We start from the raw sequence: 16927 nt of genomic DNA on the forward strand, positions 1-16927 counted from the left end.
AAATATAATTTTCCTCCTGTTGTGAAAAGCAGCCTTTCCTTTTTAAACCTTTTCCTTCTCCCAAACGTTGCTTTTTTATGGAGGGTCCTAACGTCGTCTATGAACATTGAATATAGATAGTACAATAATACAATTACTCTATTCTTTTTTTATTGACCAAAGACTTATTCATTTACTGTTGATGACATTACGTCGTACCAAATGAGACGACCTTTATTCCATGTGTTTTTGAGCATTTGGTCTTTAATAAATAATAATTTTATTGTTTGAGTGCATGTTCTTTCGACGTTCCTTCGTCTTCAAGGAAAACTTTCCACTAAGCTTTTTCAATTGAATCTTGACTTATGGAGCAGTTTTAAGATGATTTTTCTTTGATCGTCTCAGTTTTCCGGAGTTTTTGTTCAAAGTATAGAAGAAGAAAGTGATCGGTACAATTCTGAGTGCAAAATAGCAATGAAGGGAAGGAGATCTAAAGACGAGTTCACTGACTTGGTGCTCTCATGGTCTCGTAACGAAATATTAGATGAGAATTTGTACAAAAATCAGGTCTTTGATCGTTACTGGTAGCTTTATTTTGTTCATTATGTATTCAGTAAAGATAGATTCTTATTTTTTGATGATTGATTTTAATTAGAACTCAACATAAGTCATATGAACTTTGATTTAAGTAGCTTTTCTCTGTTCGTTACTAATAAATGTCATTGAGATACCAACACGGAGATTTCTTGTTTCTTTTGGAGAAATGATCATCTTTAACGTGGATTTGATTGTGAGATAGGATTTAGCTTATCACAGCATTTTGAATGTTTGGAATTTACCCTTTAGGGATGTGGAAATCTTCAAATTTGGTAGTATTTTCTATTGTCATTTGTTAAATACAATTTTTTATATTTGCCATTAAGGTGGAAGAGATTCCTGAGTCATTTGGAACCGCTGATGAATATCTCGGCTCTTATATCTTCCCCTTACTGGAAGAAACCCGTGCTGAACTTGCTTCAGCCATGAAAACAATTTACAAAGCTCCGTTTGCTGAAGTGACTTCTCTAACAGAGCTAAGCCATGGAAAATGTTTACATTTGGTTGAAGTCGATTTCTGGAGAAACATGATAACCGATGGCGGGAGGGAGCCGTACAGAACCTTGCCTGGTGACTTTGTTCTGCTATCAGATTCAAAACCTGAATCTGATCCTAACCTTGGCCATGTTGGTTTGGAATTCGCCCTTGCATCTGTGAAAAGTATATCAGAGGGTGAGAACAGAGCCGGTTTCAAAGTGAAAGTTGCGATGGGCATTGATTTTGGAGAGATACAAAGCAAATCACTTTATGTTGTTTTCTTAGCGAACTTGGCAACAAACAGAAGAATATGGAATGCATTGCGCATGCGTAAAAATATGAGGATTGTTGAGAAAGTTTTGTGCAAGACTGAGTTGGTAAGTCACTTTGCTGATTTGAAGGGGTAAATATATTGCAAATAAACAAATATATGGTCAGAACAACAATACTGCTCTGCTCCTTGCTATCTCATTACCCTTGCTATGTTTCTGTTATTTGATTAGTTTCTGTAATTTTTCAAAAATTTCTTCCACTGCCGAAAATACGTTGTGTGTATGTATATATATATATATACATTTTGAATCTTGATGTATTGTCTTTATTCTATTTGTTGAAGATTGGTCCTGTTCTCTATATTAGATACACTGTGTATAGGAGTCAAGGAGCTGAGGATTAGCTAGTTGAATTGATTAGCCATTAAAGTAAGTTAATTGACAGGGCATTAAATTCATGGGTTAGAGTCTCATTGTACAGTTTACTCTTACACTTGTGTTTTTGAATCATCAAGAGATCTTTCATAGAAATCGTGAATCGATCACACACAGAAGTCCGCACATTATTGATCCAATACTGTTCGTGAAAAGTACTGAACGTTCTTGGAGGATTGAATCACAACACTATTTGTAAAACGTGGATTTAAATTTGAAAGAAGATCTCTGAAGGTTTATACAAAGTGCTTACTTGAACAATGTGTCGTTCAATTTTTTTGCCTATGGGATGTGGATTTTTCATTTTAGCACAAATTTTCATGCGTCCATGTGGGTGCTGTTTGATGAGAAATTCTGCTTCTTTTAAAATCGAATTGCTTTAAATTTGTACATGTGTATGTGTGGAACAGGATGAGGACAATTGCGAGTCTTGCCCAGTTAATTTCCGTAGTCAAATGAAGGTAATTTGTGAATCAACCATATCATCCTCGTTGAACGAATCACAAAACAAAGCAGTTTTGGCTTCTCTAGTTAGAACTGGATGTAACCACAAGACTTCTGTAGAACTCATATGGGGTCCACCTGGGACTGGAAAGACTAAAACCTTGAGTGTTTTGCTTTATAATCTCTTGAGAATGAAAATTAGAACCCTCATTTGTGCCCCAACAAATGTGGCAATCACGGAGCTAGCGTCTAGAGTGACAAGCTTATTGAGAGATTCATTTCAAGATGAACATGAGATGTTTTTATCTTGTCCTTTAGGAGACATGCTCATCTTTGGGAATAAGGACCGGCTGAAAGTTGGCTCTGACATTGAGGAAATTTTCCTTGATTATCGTGTTGATAAGCTTGTAGAATGTTTGGTACCATTAACTGGTTTGAAGCACTGGATCAGTTCCATGCTTGATTTTCTTGAAGATTATGTTTCTCAGTATAATACATATGTTGCTAACGAGCTATGCAAAGTCAAAGAAAATCATGAAGCTGAAATTCAGCAATCTGAGTTCAAAACAAGTTTGGAGTATGTTAGAGATCGGTTTAAACGCATAGCACATCCACTCAGAGAATCCTTGTTAACATTTGTCACTCATTTACCAAGGATTCTTGGGCAGAAGTTTCAGGACGCAGTCCAACTTATGTCCCTTCTTGACTCTATTGAAACTTTGTTTGAATACAGCTTGACATCTGATGAATTGGAGATTTTACTCTTAAGTCAGGAAATGATTTGTCCTCACTCATCCTTTGTGCATTTGAGAAATGAGTGTTTATCTGCTCTAAGATCTATTCAGTCTTCTCTCACAAAACTCAGCCTTCCACCTGTGAAGAGCAAAAAAAAGATTTCGGACTTCTGTTTCCAGAAGGCTTCTTTATTATTTTGCACCACTTCATCCTCATACAGGCTACACGAAATGAATATGGAACCACTTAATGTAGTGGTCATCGATGAAGCTGCTCAGGTGAAAGAGAGTGAATCAGTTATAGCTCTTCAGATTCGAAATGTGAGGCATGCAATTCTGGTTGGCGATCAATTGCAACTACCAGCACTAATGCATAGCAAGGTTAGTATATCCTTGTAAAGTTGGTAACTCATAGGAAAGATTATATCAACTGGTTTGTTTCTTTTACTTATTTCCTCTAATGGTTTGTTGGATTAACATATTTTCATTAAATTTATAGATCTCTGAAGAAGCTGGATTTGGAAAAAGTTTATTTGAAAGGTTGAGCTCACTAGGTCAATCTACGCATCTCCTTAATATGCAGTACAGAATGCATCCATCAATAAGCCGGTTTCCGAATTCAAAATTCTATGACAACCAAATATCAGATGCACCTAGTGTCCAGAATGAAAGCTATCAAAGATGCTATCTTCCAGGGAGAATGTTTGGTCCCTATTCTTTCATAAATATACTTGGAGGAAAGGAACAGGTGAATCACGTTGGACACAGTAAAAGAAACATGGTTGAGGTAGAAGTGGTATTGAAAATTTTGCAAAAACTTTTCCAAGGTATGTTTATCAGCAAATATTTGATGTCTTTCACCTTCGGAGCCATCTGTTTGCATATTAAGTAACCTGCTTTGATTTCGAAAGAGATTAGAGGCCCTTTCGTAGGATTTCAAATCCATCAAATTGAAGAAAAAATAAACAGACCTTCCAAATAATCTAATCCGCATAGTGATTTGGTGTCAGTTCAAAACATGCATGCGTTGGTCTAAATTATTAACCATATGAACTCTAGCTTATTATCAGTGGTGTACGGTTTTTTCGCGCCCAAGAGTTTGCATAAGTTTAAAAATTTTAAAGAAATTTTAGTTTTGACAATCAAAATATTCTTGGGTCTCGAATGATTCAAATACATGCATAGAATATTTAAAATTGTTGTCTTTGCGTTCTAAGACACTTGACACCAAACTATTTCGGATTTTAAGCTAAGATAGTAGGCATCTTGTAAATCTGTACGAACGATCTACTAGATTAATCATCATTCTTCGATATCCGAATTAGGTCCAAGATTGAAAACTTGGATTTCTCTTCTAATTCATACTAGAAAACATAGAAGAAATTTTCATTGAGATGAGATTGCCGAAAACGAAGGAACCACCGTTGGCGGTGGTTGTGTGGAAGTGATCGGCCAAGAGTTACTTTGAAAAGGGAAGGATCGATTTTGATAGTTGTGGGAAGAGAGAAAAAATCTAGCATCTTAATATGACATGCATTGTCATATTTTTAATTTTTATGGACTAAGTTAGAATGAATCATAATGAAACTCTTAAGCTTGAATCCTAATGGGATTCTTATTTGAAGTTTTCACATTGTCAAAAATCTCCACTATGTTTCATTATCTAACTTGAACCTCTATTAGCTAGAGTTTTATTATGATTCTCCAAGCCTATAAAGTAATCCATGATGAGTCATAATCTCATCTAGTATTTTTCAGTTTTTCATAATACATGAAATAATTAAATAACTATTGTTTAATTAATTAATTCTAGACCTTTCTAGAATATTTTATTGGAATTTAACACAGTAGTTGAAACTACTAATCAATATTTAATTAACATATTCTAAATTTACTAATTAAATAATTATGATTTCATTATAAACTCGATCGACGATCAGACAGCGCCGATGACGAGAGTACAAATCTCGTTATTGTAATGAAAAGTGAATTTTTCCACTAGCTCATTTTTGAAAGCTCCCTATTTTGAAACTCCTTCACTAAATTAGACAGTTCCACTTTTCTTACAAATTTAGCAGTCGATCTAACTTCCACAACATCTTAACACATATATCCCAATTGAATGTGCAACAATTGGTATATCGAGAGTTGCCAATGAGTCTTATAACGATGTGATGTATAGTGGCATCGTATGTGCTACCAAGGAAATATCTTACCATAATGCACATGTCTTACTCTAACCAGAGATTCCTTGCACTATTAACTTATTAGATCATGTAGGATATCAACACAGTAGATGAACGGTGAATCTCCGACTACAATGCATCGGCTCCTACATATGTCGAATCTACATACAATCTCACCACCTGTGACCATGCAGTGCTAGTGCATAGAGCCTTCATGTTGCTCTGGGTCAAATGACAAATCATGTACAACCATAACCCTGTACTAATCTACTTTATAAATGATAACTATTTGGAAAGCCCGAGATAGGGCAGTGCCTTATCCAATGAGCACACATTTGTATGAATGGACAATCTTTGTATGCTTACCAGTGAAACATAACGTTTACATCACAAATACTAGTATCGAGTTATGAAAATGTCATAATTGGATAAAAGACGAGAAATATTATTAAAATAAACATTTTTTTTTACATAAAATTCAATAAAACCCAAGTTACAAGTTGGCTCGATGGGCACATTATCTAACAATCTCCCACTTACTGTACAGTCAACTACCCATAGATCTCAAACTCATTGTTTCACGATACTTCTCGAATGGTCCTGGCTGGAGCTTTGTATGTGGATCAACAATGTTATTTGCAGATTTGACTCCCTCTACTGATATGTCTCATATTCCCATTTCCCAGATGATGTGGAACTTCCTTAGTACATATTTGGATTGTTGGTCAGACATCGGTTCCTTTTATTATGCAACGACACGGTGTTGTCGCAGTGCATTGAGACTGGATCATATCAGTTAGGAATGACACCCAACTATTGGATTAAATTCTTCATCCAAGCACCATCTTTTGTTGCAAATGATGCAGCTATGTATTCGACCTCAGTGGTTGAATCTGCAGCAATATCTTGTTTGGAACTTTTCCAAGAGACAACACTACCATTGAGCTTCAATAAAAATCCAGTGGTTGATTTTGAATCATCCATATCTAATTGGAAGCTAGAGTTAGTGTAAGCCTCCGATTTTATTTATCCACCCCGTAAACTATGAACAAATTCTTAGTCCTTCTCAATTACTTTAGAATATCCGTCACGACTTTTCAATGCAATGGACATGGGTTCAATTGATATCTGGTTGCACCACTTAGTGCCAAGGTTATATCAGGTCGAGTAGATATCATATCATACATAATACTACCAATTGTGTCATGATTTATATCTCCTCGTCAATCTTAGGTCACATAGACTTGGATAGAATCACACCATTACACATTGATAGATATCCTCTCTTGGACTCCTCCATAGAGAATCTTTTTAGTATGATATCAATATATGTCGAATGGGTAAGCCTTAACATCCTCTTCGATCTATCTCTATAAATCTGTAGTCCTAATACATAGGATGTTTCACTCATATCCTTCATGAAGAATTTACTGGCCAACCATATTTTCGTTGATTGCAACACTCTAATATCATTCACAATGAGTAGTATGTCATCAATATAAAATACTTAGAATGTCATTGCACTCCCACTAACCTTCTTATACATTCCTCATAATTCTTAACAAATTCGAACTCTTTGATAGTGTTATCAAATTTGAGATTCCAACTCCTCGATGTCTGTTTTATTCCATAAATATATTTCTGAATTTTGCGTACTTTATGCTCATTTTTTATTGATTTGAATCCTTCAGGCTGAGACACGTAAATCTCTTCCTTAATGTCACCACTATGGAACACTGTCTTCACATTCATTTGTCATATTTCATACTAATTTCATGTTGCTATTGTTAGTTGTATTTTAATTGACTTAAACATTGCGACTAGAAAAAATATTTCATTATAGTCAATTTCTTGTTTTTGAGTATATCTTTTTGTTACAAGCCTAGCCTTGAAGGTCATTACCTTCCCATCCGCACCGAGTTTTTTTTATAATCCATTTGCATCATATGAAAATTATTCCCTTAGGTGGAGCTACCAAGGATTATACTTGGTTCGAATACATGGAGTCCATCTTGGACTACATGGCTTCAAGCCATTTGGATAAATCAACATCAGATATTGCTTCTTTGAATTTTCTTGGATAACATCTAGGAATGAACTCATCTTGGCCCTCTTCAAGAAGCATGCTCATCTTATTAGGTTAACTTGAGATTCTTTCAGATCATCTAGGAGCATGTATTTCTTCGACTAGTTTTTGGGGCATGGGTTCTATTATTTCAAAAATGGGTGTTTCTCGAATTTCATCTAGTTATATCATCCACCCTTTTCTATCTAATAGAAACTCATTTTCCAAGAAAGTGACAATTCTTGAAACAAACACTTTTATTTCTTTGGGATCATAGAAATAATATCCAACACAGTACTTTGGATATCCTACAAAGTAGCACAAATTGGTTTTTCTATCCAATTTATCTCTCACTTACTTATTCACATAAGTAGGACATTCTCATATCCTTAAGAAATAATATTTGAGAGGCTTTCTCATCCATATATCATATGATGTTTTATCAACTGTCTTTTTATGGACATTATTCAACAACATTGTTGCAATTTCTTGCTCAAATCTCCAAAAAGATGAAGAAATTCAGTGAATCCCAAAATAGATTGAACCATGTACATCAAAGTTCGATTGCGGCATTCTGAAACACCATTCTAATGTGGTGTGGCGGAAGGAGTCCACTATGAAAGAATCTCATTCTCTTTAAGATAGTCTTGAAATTCAGTACTTATGTATTCTCCATATAGTCCAGATCGAAGTTTTTTAATGCTTTTTCCAAATTGTTTATCTACTTATGCTCTGAATTCTAAAAACTTTCAAAGAATTTAGACTTGTATTTCATTAAATACATATACTCGTATTTTGATAGTCATTAGCAAAGGTAATAAATTAAGATTGTCCATATTTGGTGCTAACACTTAGCGAGCCACACACATATGTATGGATAAAATCGAATAGGTCGTATGTGCGTTCCAATTTTCCTAGGAAATGCACTTTGGTCATTTTTTCTTTCACACGTGACTTACATGTGTTAAAAGAGTTTATGTCTAATAAATCAAATATGCTCCATCCCACTAACTTGTGCATCATTCTTTAGGAAATATGTCATAGTTTAGCCTGTCATAAGTGTACTTGGTTAATACTATCTTGTTTTGTTTTGTTTTATTTGTTGTTGAATTAATTTGGACATTGTTTAATAGAATATCACCATATTCTTTGAAATATAGCTATTGTCAGAACACTTCTAGTCTAGATACTTTCCAATGTCCAAAATTCTTGAAATGACAAAAAACATTGTACCCTTTAAGAATTCTTCAGAGTATAATTCTTATTGGGCTTTTTTTGAAGGGACAAAACGGTTCTTTCTTTCCCTTGTGTTCTTTTTTTAGTCCCATACGATGATCCCACTAAGAAAACAATTTTTCCTTATTTAAAGTAGCCTCAATCGTAAGAATATTGACTAGTTTTTCAAGAATATCATTTATCTTATTCATGTCGAAGTTCACCACAATCTCGTCAATTGAGGAAATGAGTAACAACAAGACGATGTCATCTTGGAACTCGTTTGGAATCACCAATTCCAGGCCCATCACCTTCTCAATAAGCCCAATCATATGTCCACCATGCTCATTGGCCGAGGACCCATCTTGCATGTGTGTAATCATGTTCTTCTTGATAGTAGTGTACACCACTTTACGAGTTTGAGCACCATAAAACTCTTTCATGTGCATTCGAATTTTAAAAACATTCATTATTACCTCAAAATTCTTTTGTAGTTCATTTGACATAGAAGTGAGCATATTACACTTAGCTTGTAGATCATGGTCCAACTATTTCTCAAGCTTTGCTACTTCAGCAAGACTAACATTTCAGGTACCTCATTTGGAAGAGACCTAATAAGTGTGTATGTCATCTCTTTTCCAATATCAGAACAACATTTTAATTCTTTAGCCAATCTTGATAGCTTGGTCCTTTTATCTTGGGTTGATCAAGTATTGTGGATAACGGATTGCATTATGAAATCGAAAATATACTGAATATGAAAAGTAATAATTATTGTCGTCTATTTTAAAATATTTTATAATACATAAAGTATGAACTTTTTTTTATAAATTATCTCACGCTATCTTGACATTTTCACTATCCTATGATAAAAACGAGAATCATATTTCCTTAGTGATTACGCAAGACCCAATAATAAATTATAATTCTGAATAATATCAATCAATCATAATTTCAAAAATATAGAGCTCAATTGCAACCCCTTCCAACCCTCACGTAATTTTTCCCACAATGATGTTGTTTATCTTCACTTATCTAGCTCGAACCATCAACGTGAAATCTTAGTAAACGGACGTCATGAGAACCCCCCGATAATATGAGCCGAAGTCATGGGAGTTCCACGTTATTCACATCAAGTATGTCAGTGGAAGTCACATTTTTTCATCGTCCAGGACTCCCCAATAATATGAGCCAGAGAGTCACTGGGATAATGTTCATCATACCAAAAAAATCAAGCTTTCCTTTAATTTCTCTTTTTATGGGCATATAAATTTTTAATCTTATCCAAACGAGGGATTTTAATTTTTAAAATTTGCCACATCATTAATTTAAAATCTCATATCATGTTTGTTTGTCTGTTTGCCTAAGTCATGCAACTCTTGTTATTATAATAATAATGCATATACTGATTGTTTATAATATATCACATGCAAATAATAAAAGTTGATCGATAACCGAAAGCTATGTGATCTGTGAGAGCCATACATGGGTCCAATGTCCAACACCTTAATATATTACAAAAGCTTTCAATATTTTACATGTTTTCGATCTTCATAACTCTTGATGATTCAAATCTTGATCTCCTATTAAATATAATATTTACATTAAATTTCTATGGCACATTAGGATACAAATTTAAGATGTGAGAACATGCCAAAAACAGGCCCATGTTAATAATTATCAAATAATTAAACACAACAATGTAAAATTTCATAGCATACACCTAATAAATTGGCCACGACTTTTGATCATCCTTTTATGATATAATATCGTATATTATAAAATACATAATATCAAATATTATCACTTAAATCATGTGTGTTGTATATTTATCAATAATTGCAATAATTAAAAATAAATTAATAATTTGAATACACCTTTACTCAATAATCCAAGGACAAACTTGCAATAATTTAATATCTCCAAACTCAACTTTCTTCTTACTCTCCATCCCTTCGTATCGTTGTTTGAGCTCCCCATTTTTTAAAATTTCCAAAAATATCTTCAATCCTCATAATTTTGGTACGTGACATTGTTTTACCTATCAAGCATGTTCTTAAAGGCATATAGCCTAAAGATATGCAGCTACATAATGTTTCCAGCCTATATACCATGTTCACATGATCAATTTTTTTTAATAAATAGCCCATCATGATTCCGTATAATAAATTGAACAATTTACTTTTTTGATCGGAGTACCGTCGGGTTGTATCCACCGGGTTTTACAGATTGCTCTTCACAAGCTAACCACACACTCGCAACATATGGTTCCTGACGCAAATTCCTTCAACAGCACCTAGTGTAACCCTGTTTCGTTTCCTACCTTAGGGTGTATAGTAAACTAGTTCAATTTGAAAATAATACATGAGAGGGATAAGAAACATTGGTCTTTTTATTCAAACTATGAATGCATAGTAACCTCCCGTAGAGGAGGAGAGACTTGTTTAGCTACTAATAGTAGCCTGACTTACAACACGCATAAAATAGAAAGAGAGAATATTACAAATTTATTTTGTAAGAAGTTGAGGAAATGGACGATGACTTCAACTTCCTTTTGCTCTTTATTTAAAGAAGCCCCTTTCAGATTTCAATTCCGGATTTCAAAATCTTGAAGTAACTTTCTTTATTGCCTTCTAGTTGTGGTTGGCAATATTTTTGAGTGGGTGGTTAAGTGGTCCCTCCACTTTTATTTGAGTTCTCTTTTTCTAGATAATAAATCTAGAAATAACTCCTTTTTCTAGCTTTATCTTTTAGTATGACCAGTAGATATGTGTTTGGATTATATCTCCTGAGATTTCATTTCCTCCTTTTTTAATTTTATAAAGATCTTGGAAAATCTTCAGCTGATGTCTTATTACTTTAATACGTCTTTTGGAAACCTTGATATATGAAAAACACATTTTCCTTGATTCCAAATTTCGTAATAGTCTTGTGAGTTTTACTTGTTCCCATTTTAGCTTTATTTATAGGTGTACTTGGGTCCAAGTCTTTTGTCTCTTTATTGGATTTCCTTTTCTTCGAGGATAAGGAATCCTGCTGCTTTTTGTAATTTTCCATCTATTATTGGTGGTCGTTTCTTTCTGGGGTAGTGGGTAAATCACATGCCTACTTACACTTGTCGGGGAATCTTAGACTTTTTTGGTGTCCCCGAGGAAAACGTGATTGTGATCTTTCACCACTTGGTCCTATTTCTACAAGATGATTCCGGTCCTATCTTGATCTAAAGCACTTTCCAAACTCTGGCTCCTTTTGGTTCTGGCATTCCAGGTAGATTTTTTCTGACCATCTTCCTACATGGGCTATGTTACAAAATTTCCGTCGAGTTTCTTTGTTTACCGGTAGCTTGCTATTACACATATGATTTTTTCTTCTCAAATAAGTCTTTTGCAAAACTTGTTGTTTTTCCTGTCATAGTATTTAACAGGAACGATCCATTTATAGAATTATGATAAAACTTAAATAGAAACATGACTTTGTCATCTCTGTTAGATAGACCCATAGACCCCATTCTCTTCTAGAAGAGATGTCATCTTTCTAGTAGTGATGTTGAAACGTCTACTCGTTTTAAAAGTGCGGAAATATTTTTTTTTTTTTGCTTGCAATTATAAAATTGCATTTAAAATAATCGTATTTATTTACCAACAAGAATGACGCAGTTTTAAAAAAATACTAACGTCATCCAAAATCAACATAAACGTAAACGTATAAAAATTCTTAAAATCATCAACGTATAAAAATGTTCATATCATCTCATATCTCATAAATCATAAAGCGGAAAACATGTGGTCCTCGGGTCGTGTCACTGCACCAGGTTTGCCTATTCAGAGTTCAGCACCTCCTGTCTCCTACCCAAAATGCTCACCTGCATCACACACGCCTAGTGAGTCTAATGACTCAACACACCTGTACCAGTAATAACAAGTACATATACGTAGCAGACAGCATTGAAAAATAGCATAATCAAAATACGTTTCACGAGCTTAAAAACATGACCATAAGCGTGTCGTGTAAAATCGTAACGTGTCAAAACATGTCTCATCATGTTATCATATCATATGCGTAATTGTGACCTGTCAAAACATGGTAATAGCATGTATCATCGTATCAGCATATACGTGTTAAAATCTTAATTTGAATTCCGTTCATTAGCTGTAACTTTCGTATCATCATGTCAGTCGATGGACCATCTACGTGTAACCGCGGTACCCGGCGGCGGGGGACATCAGCGACACTCTCACCCGTCAACTGAGCCCGAGCCTATCATGTCATCATATCATGTCAATGGAAATACGAAGGGCTCCCTTTGGGGCTTTCTCCCGTAAACGGGCTCCCTCTGGGGCCTTTTCCCTCACGATATCTCCAATCATATCATCGTGTTAGTCACAACTAAATCACTTCCTTCAAAACGTGTCATCATATTCATCACTTAATAAAAGTATGCATATACATAATTTTTCTTTTAAACCAAGCATTCACCGTATTTATCATAATTTCGTAAAAATCATAAAGGTGATGCATGAACATTTAAAATATCATATATTAGTGCTCAGGGCGCTGCTAGGACCAAAATCTTACCACGGGTACAAAATGACCATTTTGCCCCTAAAACCCGAAAATTATCGTTTCACACCTGGACCTCTAAAATTGACCCGAAACTTACCAAACTCCTTAAAACATCCCAAAACATAATTACATAAATTTCTTAGACGTAAACTCGAGCCAAAAACCAAACTTAACCGATTCGTTTTAAAACTTGGACCGGGGTCCCGGTTTTAACCCGAATCGACTCGAAACTTAACCGAATTTCTCCCAACTTTTTACCATATCTTAAAAACACTATAATGCTCCTAAACATATTCACCAGACCCAAAATCTCATATATGATAATTCCAGAAACTTATCAAATTCTCGGCCTTCCCTTGTTTGGCACCCTCGTGCACTCCCTTTCCCAAAAGCTCACGCCACTAGCCTTACCCGACGCACCAGCCATATACCAGCCTACCATGGACCTTGACCAGACCCTAAGGAGCCTACTGAACCATCGCAACCAGTCCCATGCACGCTCGTAACAGCTAGGAGCCGAGACTCATCAACACCTCCTACCGCGGCTCACCCCTCTTCACTTGACTCAAGCGATCTTTCCATCAACTCCGACACGGTTCGAGCCATTCCAGACCCTGACTCAGACCCACCAGGGTCTGGTCCAGGGCTGGAGGAGGCCTTCGCGTGGCCAGGCGGAAGGCACTATCGAACACTCCATCTCGCACAACCACCAAACATTCGATTGGCCCTCACAAACCCACCGATCTCGACCAAGCTTCCAACTCCAGCACCTAAACTCCATTGATTACAACCTGTACAACCCCCTTACATCACGATACAGCAGCCCCTTGCACAAACGCATAAAAACCGTGAGCAACACAATACATGATGCGATAAAATGGTGCAAACCCGAAAGATTAATCGTGCTCTTGAATAGATCGAAAGATTTCGTGAAGAAATGCACACACAACATTAATATGACGTGCATGATGCAAAGAAAGAAGTAACAAGCGTGCCTTGGTGGGAAAATCTTGGACAAATGATCGCGTGACACGGCCGAAGGGAGGCGTTCTTTGTTTGAGGGAGAAACGGTGACACCGAAGACTTAGTTGCAGCAATTCACGAGGAGGTTTCTGGTTGGAGGGGGGTGTCGGCTGTGGAATTGGTCTAGGTTTAGGTTAAGATGATAATTAGCCAATATATAAATAGCTAACAATCCACTAATGGGCCTAATTTTGATAATTAAAAGTTAAAAAGGATTTTAAGCCCAACGAGCTTAGAAGTAGGCCCATTACGTCCAAACGCACTCCCGAAAAATATTTTATGTTGAAAAGGTTTTGAAAATATTAGCCGAACCATTAAAAAGTTCTCCGATTCGCTAAAATTGGCGTACCGTTAAAAATAAAGTTCCGCGGGTAAAAATACCCAATAAAATCCCATTTTCGAAAAATACACTTAAAAACACCCTGTAATAATTTATTAAAAATAAATCGTGTAATTAAAATAATTTTCCTGAAATTTCTCCGGTCTCCGTTCCTCGCTCGAGCGTGAAATTCATCTAGAAATCCTAATGCATGAACTTATAAAATTTCATGAATTGAATCCTATTATGCATGAATTATGCATAAAATGCACAAAAATAAATAAACACAAACTAATAAAATAAACGTGCATTTTATGTTTTAAAATAATTTAATAAAATACCAAAGAAATTTAATAATTTGCATGCATGTGGTTCACGTGGACCCTCAATTTTCGGGACGTTACAGATGTCACCTTCAATTATTGAAGCAACAAGGTGTGTTTCTTATGTTGGAGGATCTTTGATAAATTTTTAAACATTTGTGTCTGATCTCCTTAGCTTGATAAATTGAAAGGCTTCGTGAGAGTCTTTTCATTCTGGTTCTGGTGTTGTACTTAAAAAGTACAACTCCAAAATGTCTCCTCTGGACAAATAGTCGTTGTTTGCCTATGTTTCATGAACAGCTTCCTGAATCCATATAGGTAAACCTGAGATTTCCTGGAAGCTGGGTAATGTAGTATAAACCGAGGCAAGAGCGCCAAATTCATACCATGCTTTTTCTTTTTTTGGATATGAATTTGGTTTCATCCATACCCTGAGATATTTTCCTGATTCTTAACCTCAATGGTTGCTGGGTTAATGCCTATTCTTGTTTTTAATTTCTCCAGTTATGTTGATACACCTGAAATGGAGAAATAGTATTTTCATTAATATCAATCTTATATTTACCCTTGTCTGTATTAGGTCTAAGGCTGATATTTCCCTCGTCAATCCCCGAAGTAAAGGGTTGACTTGAATACTCGAGATAAGGATTTGGAGTTTCAATTTTTGTTTCAGTCAACTCAATCTGGGGATGATCTCGACTTAACACTTGTGCTAGAGGTATTTGAATCCCCTGCTCCAGGTATAGAATCATGTACTTGAAAACACTCCATTGTGAACCAATGGCTTCTCAATGTCTTGGAGGATATGACTTTGCATTACAGACCATAACTGAGTATAAGCATGTAAACATCATGTAATTCGATCAGAGACTATTCTCTTATCAGCTTGTTGTAGCCTACCTGCAACTTCTGCATTTAGGACAAGCTTGTTGAACTTGTTTTGAAACATTTTAAGGTGTTCCCTCAAATGCCTCTGTATTTTTATGATGGCATCGATATCCCGCTGTCCATCTCTTGTTAAAAAATCTGCAAGAATAATTTCATGATATTTAATAATCAAAATATCAAAACTATAATTTTAAGTTAAAGCTTGCCATCTTAATAATCTAACCTTCTCGAGTTTAGATTCGATTCTATTTTTCAAGAAAGCTTTTACATGTGTGTTATCAACTTTTAAACTAAATTTTTTTGCTAGTAAAAATAATGGTCATTTTTCAAAAGATTTTTTTACTGCATAAAATTCATTCTTGTTTATTTTCCATCTTATAGCTTCTGCTTCTGAAAAAATCCACTGCAATACCTGCATGGTTGTTCTGCTTCTGATGTGAGCTTGGTTAAGCTAATGCCCACCAATGATCATAGGAATCTGTATATAATAACATATCATCTTCATCTGGAGAAATAGTAATTTTTGGAAGATTTTTGCAAATCTCTTTAAGTTGGCCAAGTCTTTTTGTGTGTTCTTCCGTCCATATGAATTTTGCATCTTTTTACAACTTCATGTGATTCATGAAATCACTTGTCTTTATTCGGGCTTAACTTAATTAGTCACATTATTTTCATTAGTGTCTAGTAGCATCATCCCATAATCCCCTTGGTATCACTGATAGTGTCTGCAATAACCAATAAGTTATGGTTAGCATACAGTACGGTCTATTCAACATATATATCCCGATCGAATCTACGGTCATTGGTGTATCAAGAGTTGAAAATGAATTCGATAACAATGTAATGTGTCTTTGAGTAATCATGGTAGTATCGTATGTGAAACTAAGGAAACACTTATCAAATCACATATAATATCAACACCTGTAGGTGAGCAGTAAATCCTCGACTACAATGCATTGGCTCATATATATGTCGAAACTACAACAAGTTTCGCCTCCTGATGACCCTCGTGAAGTTGGTAAACGAATCAAAGTGCAGTGCTAGTACGTAGAACCTTTATGTTGTCCCGAGTCATATGACGAATGATGTACAACCATACCTGCAGACTAATCTACTCGATAAGTGATAACCAATTGGAAGGTCTGATAGACAATTGTCCAGTGCCTAATCCAATAAGTGCCCATCTATATGAATAGACATCTTCATGTCCTTACCAATGAAATATGATGTATGATGTTTACATCATAGATGTTAGTCTTGGCTCAAGAGACCTTTAACCTTGTTTCGAACGGCTAAATTAACTAGGAATGAGTTTCAATATATAATACACTTTCAAATGAATTTCATGATCTACATTGCGAGATATACTTCATGGTATTATAATATATTCAAGAGCTTTATCTATTC

At 35.2% G+C, this 16927-nt stretch overlaps 1 protein-coding gene across 1 annotated transcript in view; it reads left to right on the forward strand.

Moving 5' to 3' along the window:
* Window positions 1-273: 273 nt before the first annotated feature.
* LOC142526600 (uncharacterized) overlaps window positions 274-16927 on the forward strand; it is a 41377-nt gene continuing 24723 nt past the window's right edge. Inside the window, exons 1-4 of the mRNA XM_075631098.1 lie at window positions 274-546; window positions 903-1430; window positions 2171-3319; window positions 3438-3765. Of these exons, the coding sequence (XP_075487213.1) occupies window positions 454-546; window positions 903-1430; window positions 2171-3319; window positions 3438-3765 (2098 nt within the window). The 5' untranslated portion in view covers window positions 274-453. The remainder of the gene's footprint in view (window positions 547-902; window positions 1431-2170; window positions 3320-3437; window positions 3766-16927) is intronic.

Source organism: Primulina tabacum, chromosome 15, assembly GCF_025594145.1.
Source record: "Primulina tabacum isolate GXHZ01 chromosome 15, ASM2559414v2, whole genome shotgun sequence".
In the NCBI taxonomy this organism is placed as follows: Eukaryota; Viridiplantae; Streptophyta; class Magnoliopsida; order Lamiales; family Gesneriaceae; genus Primulina; species Primulina tabacum.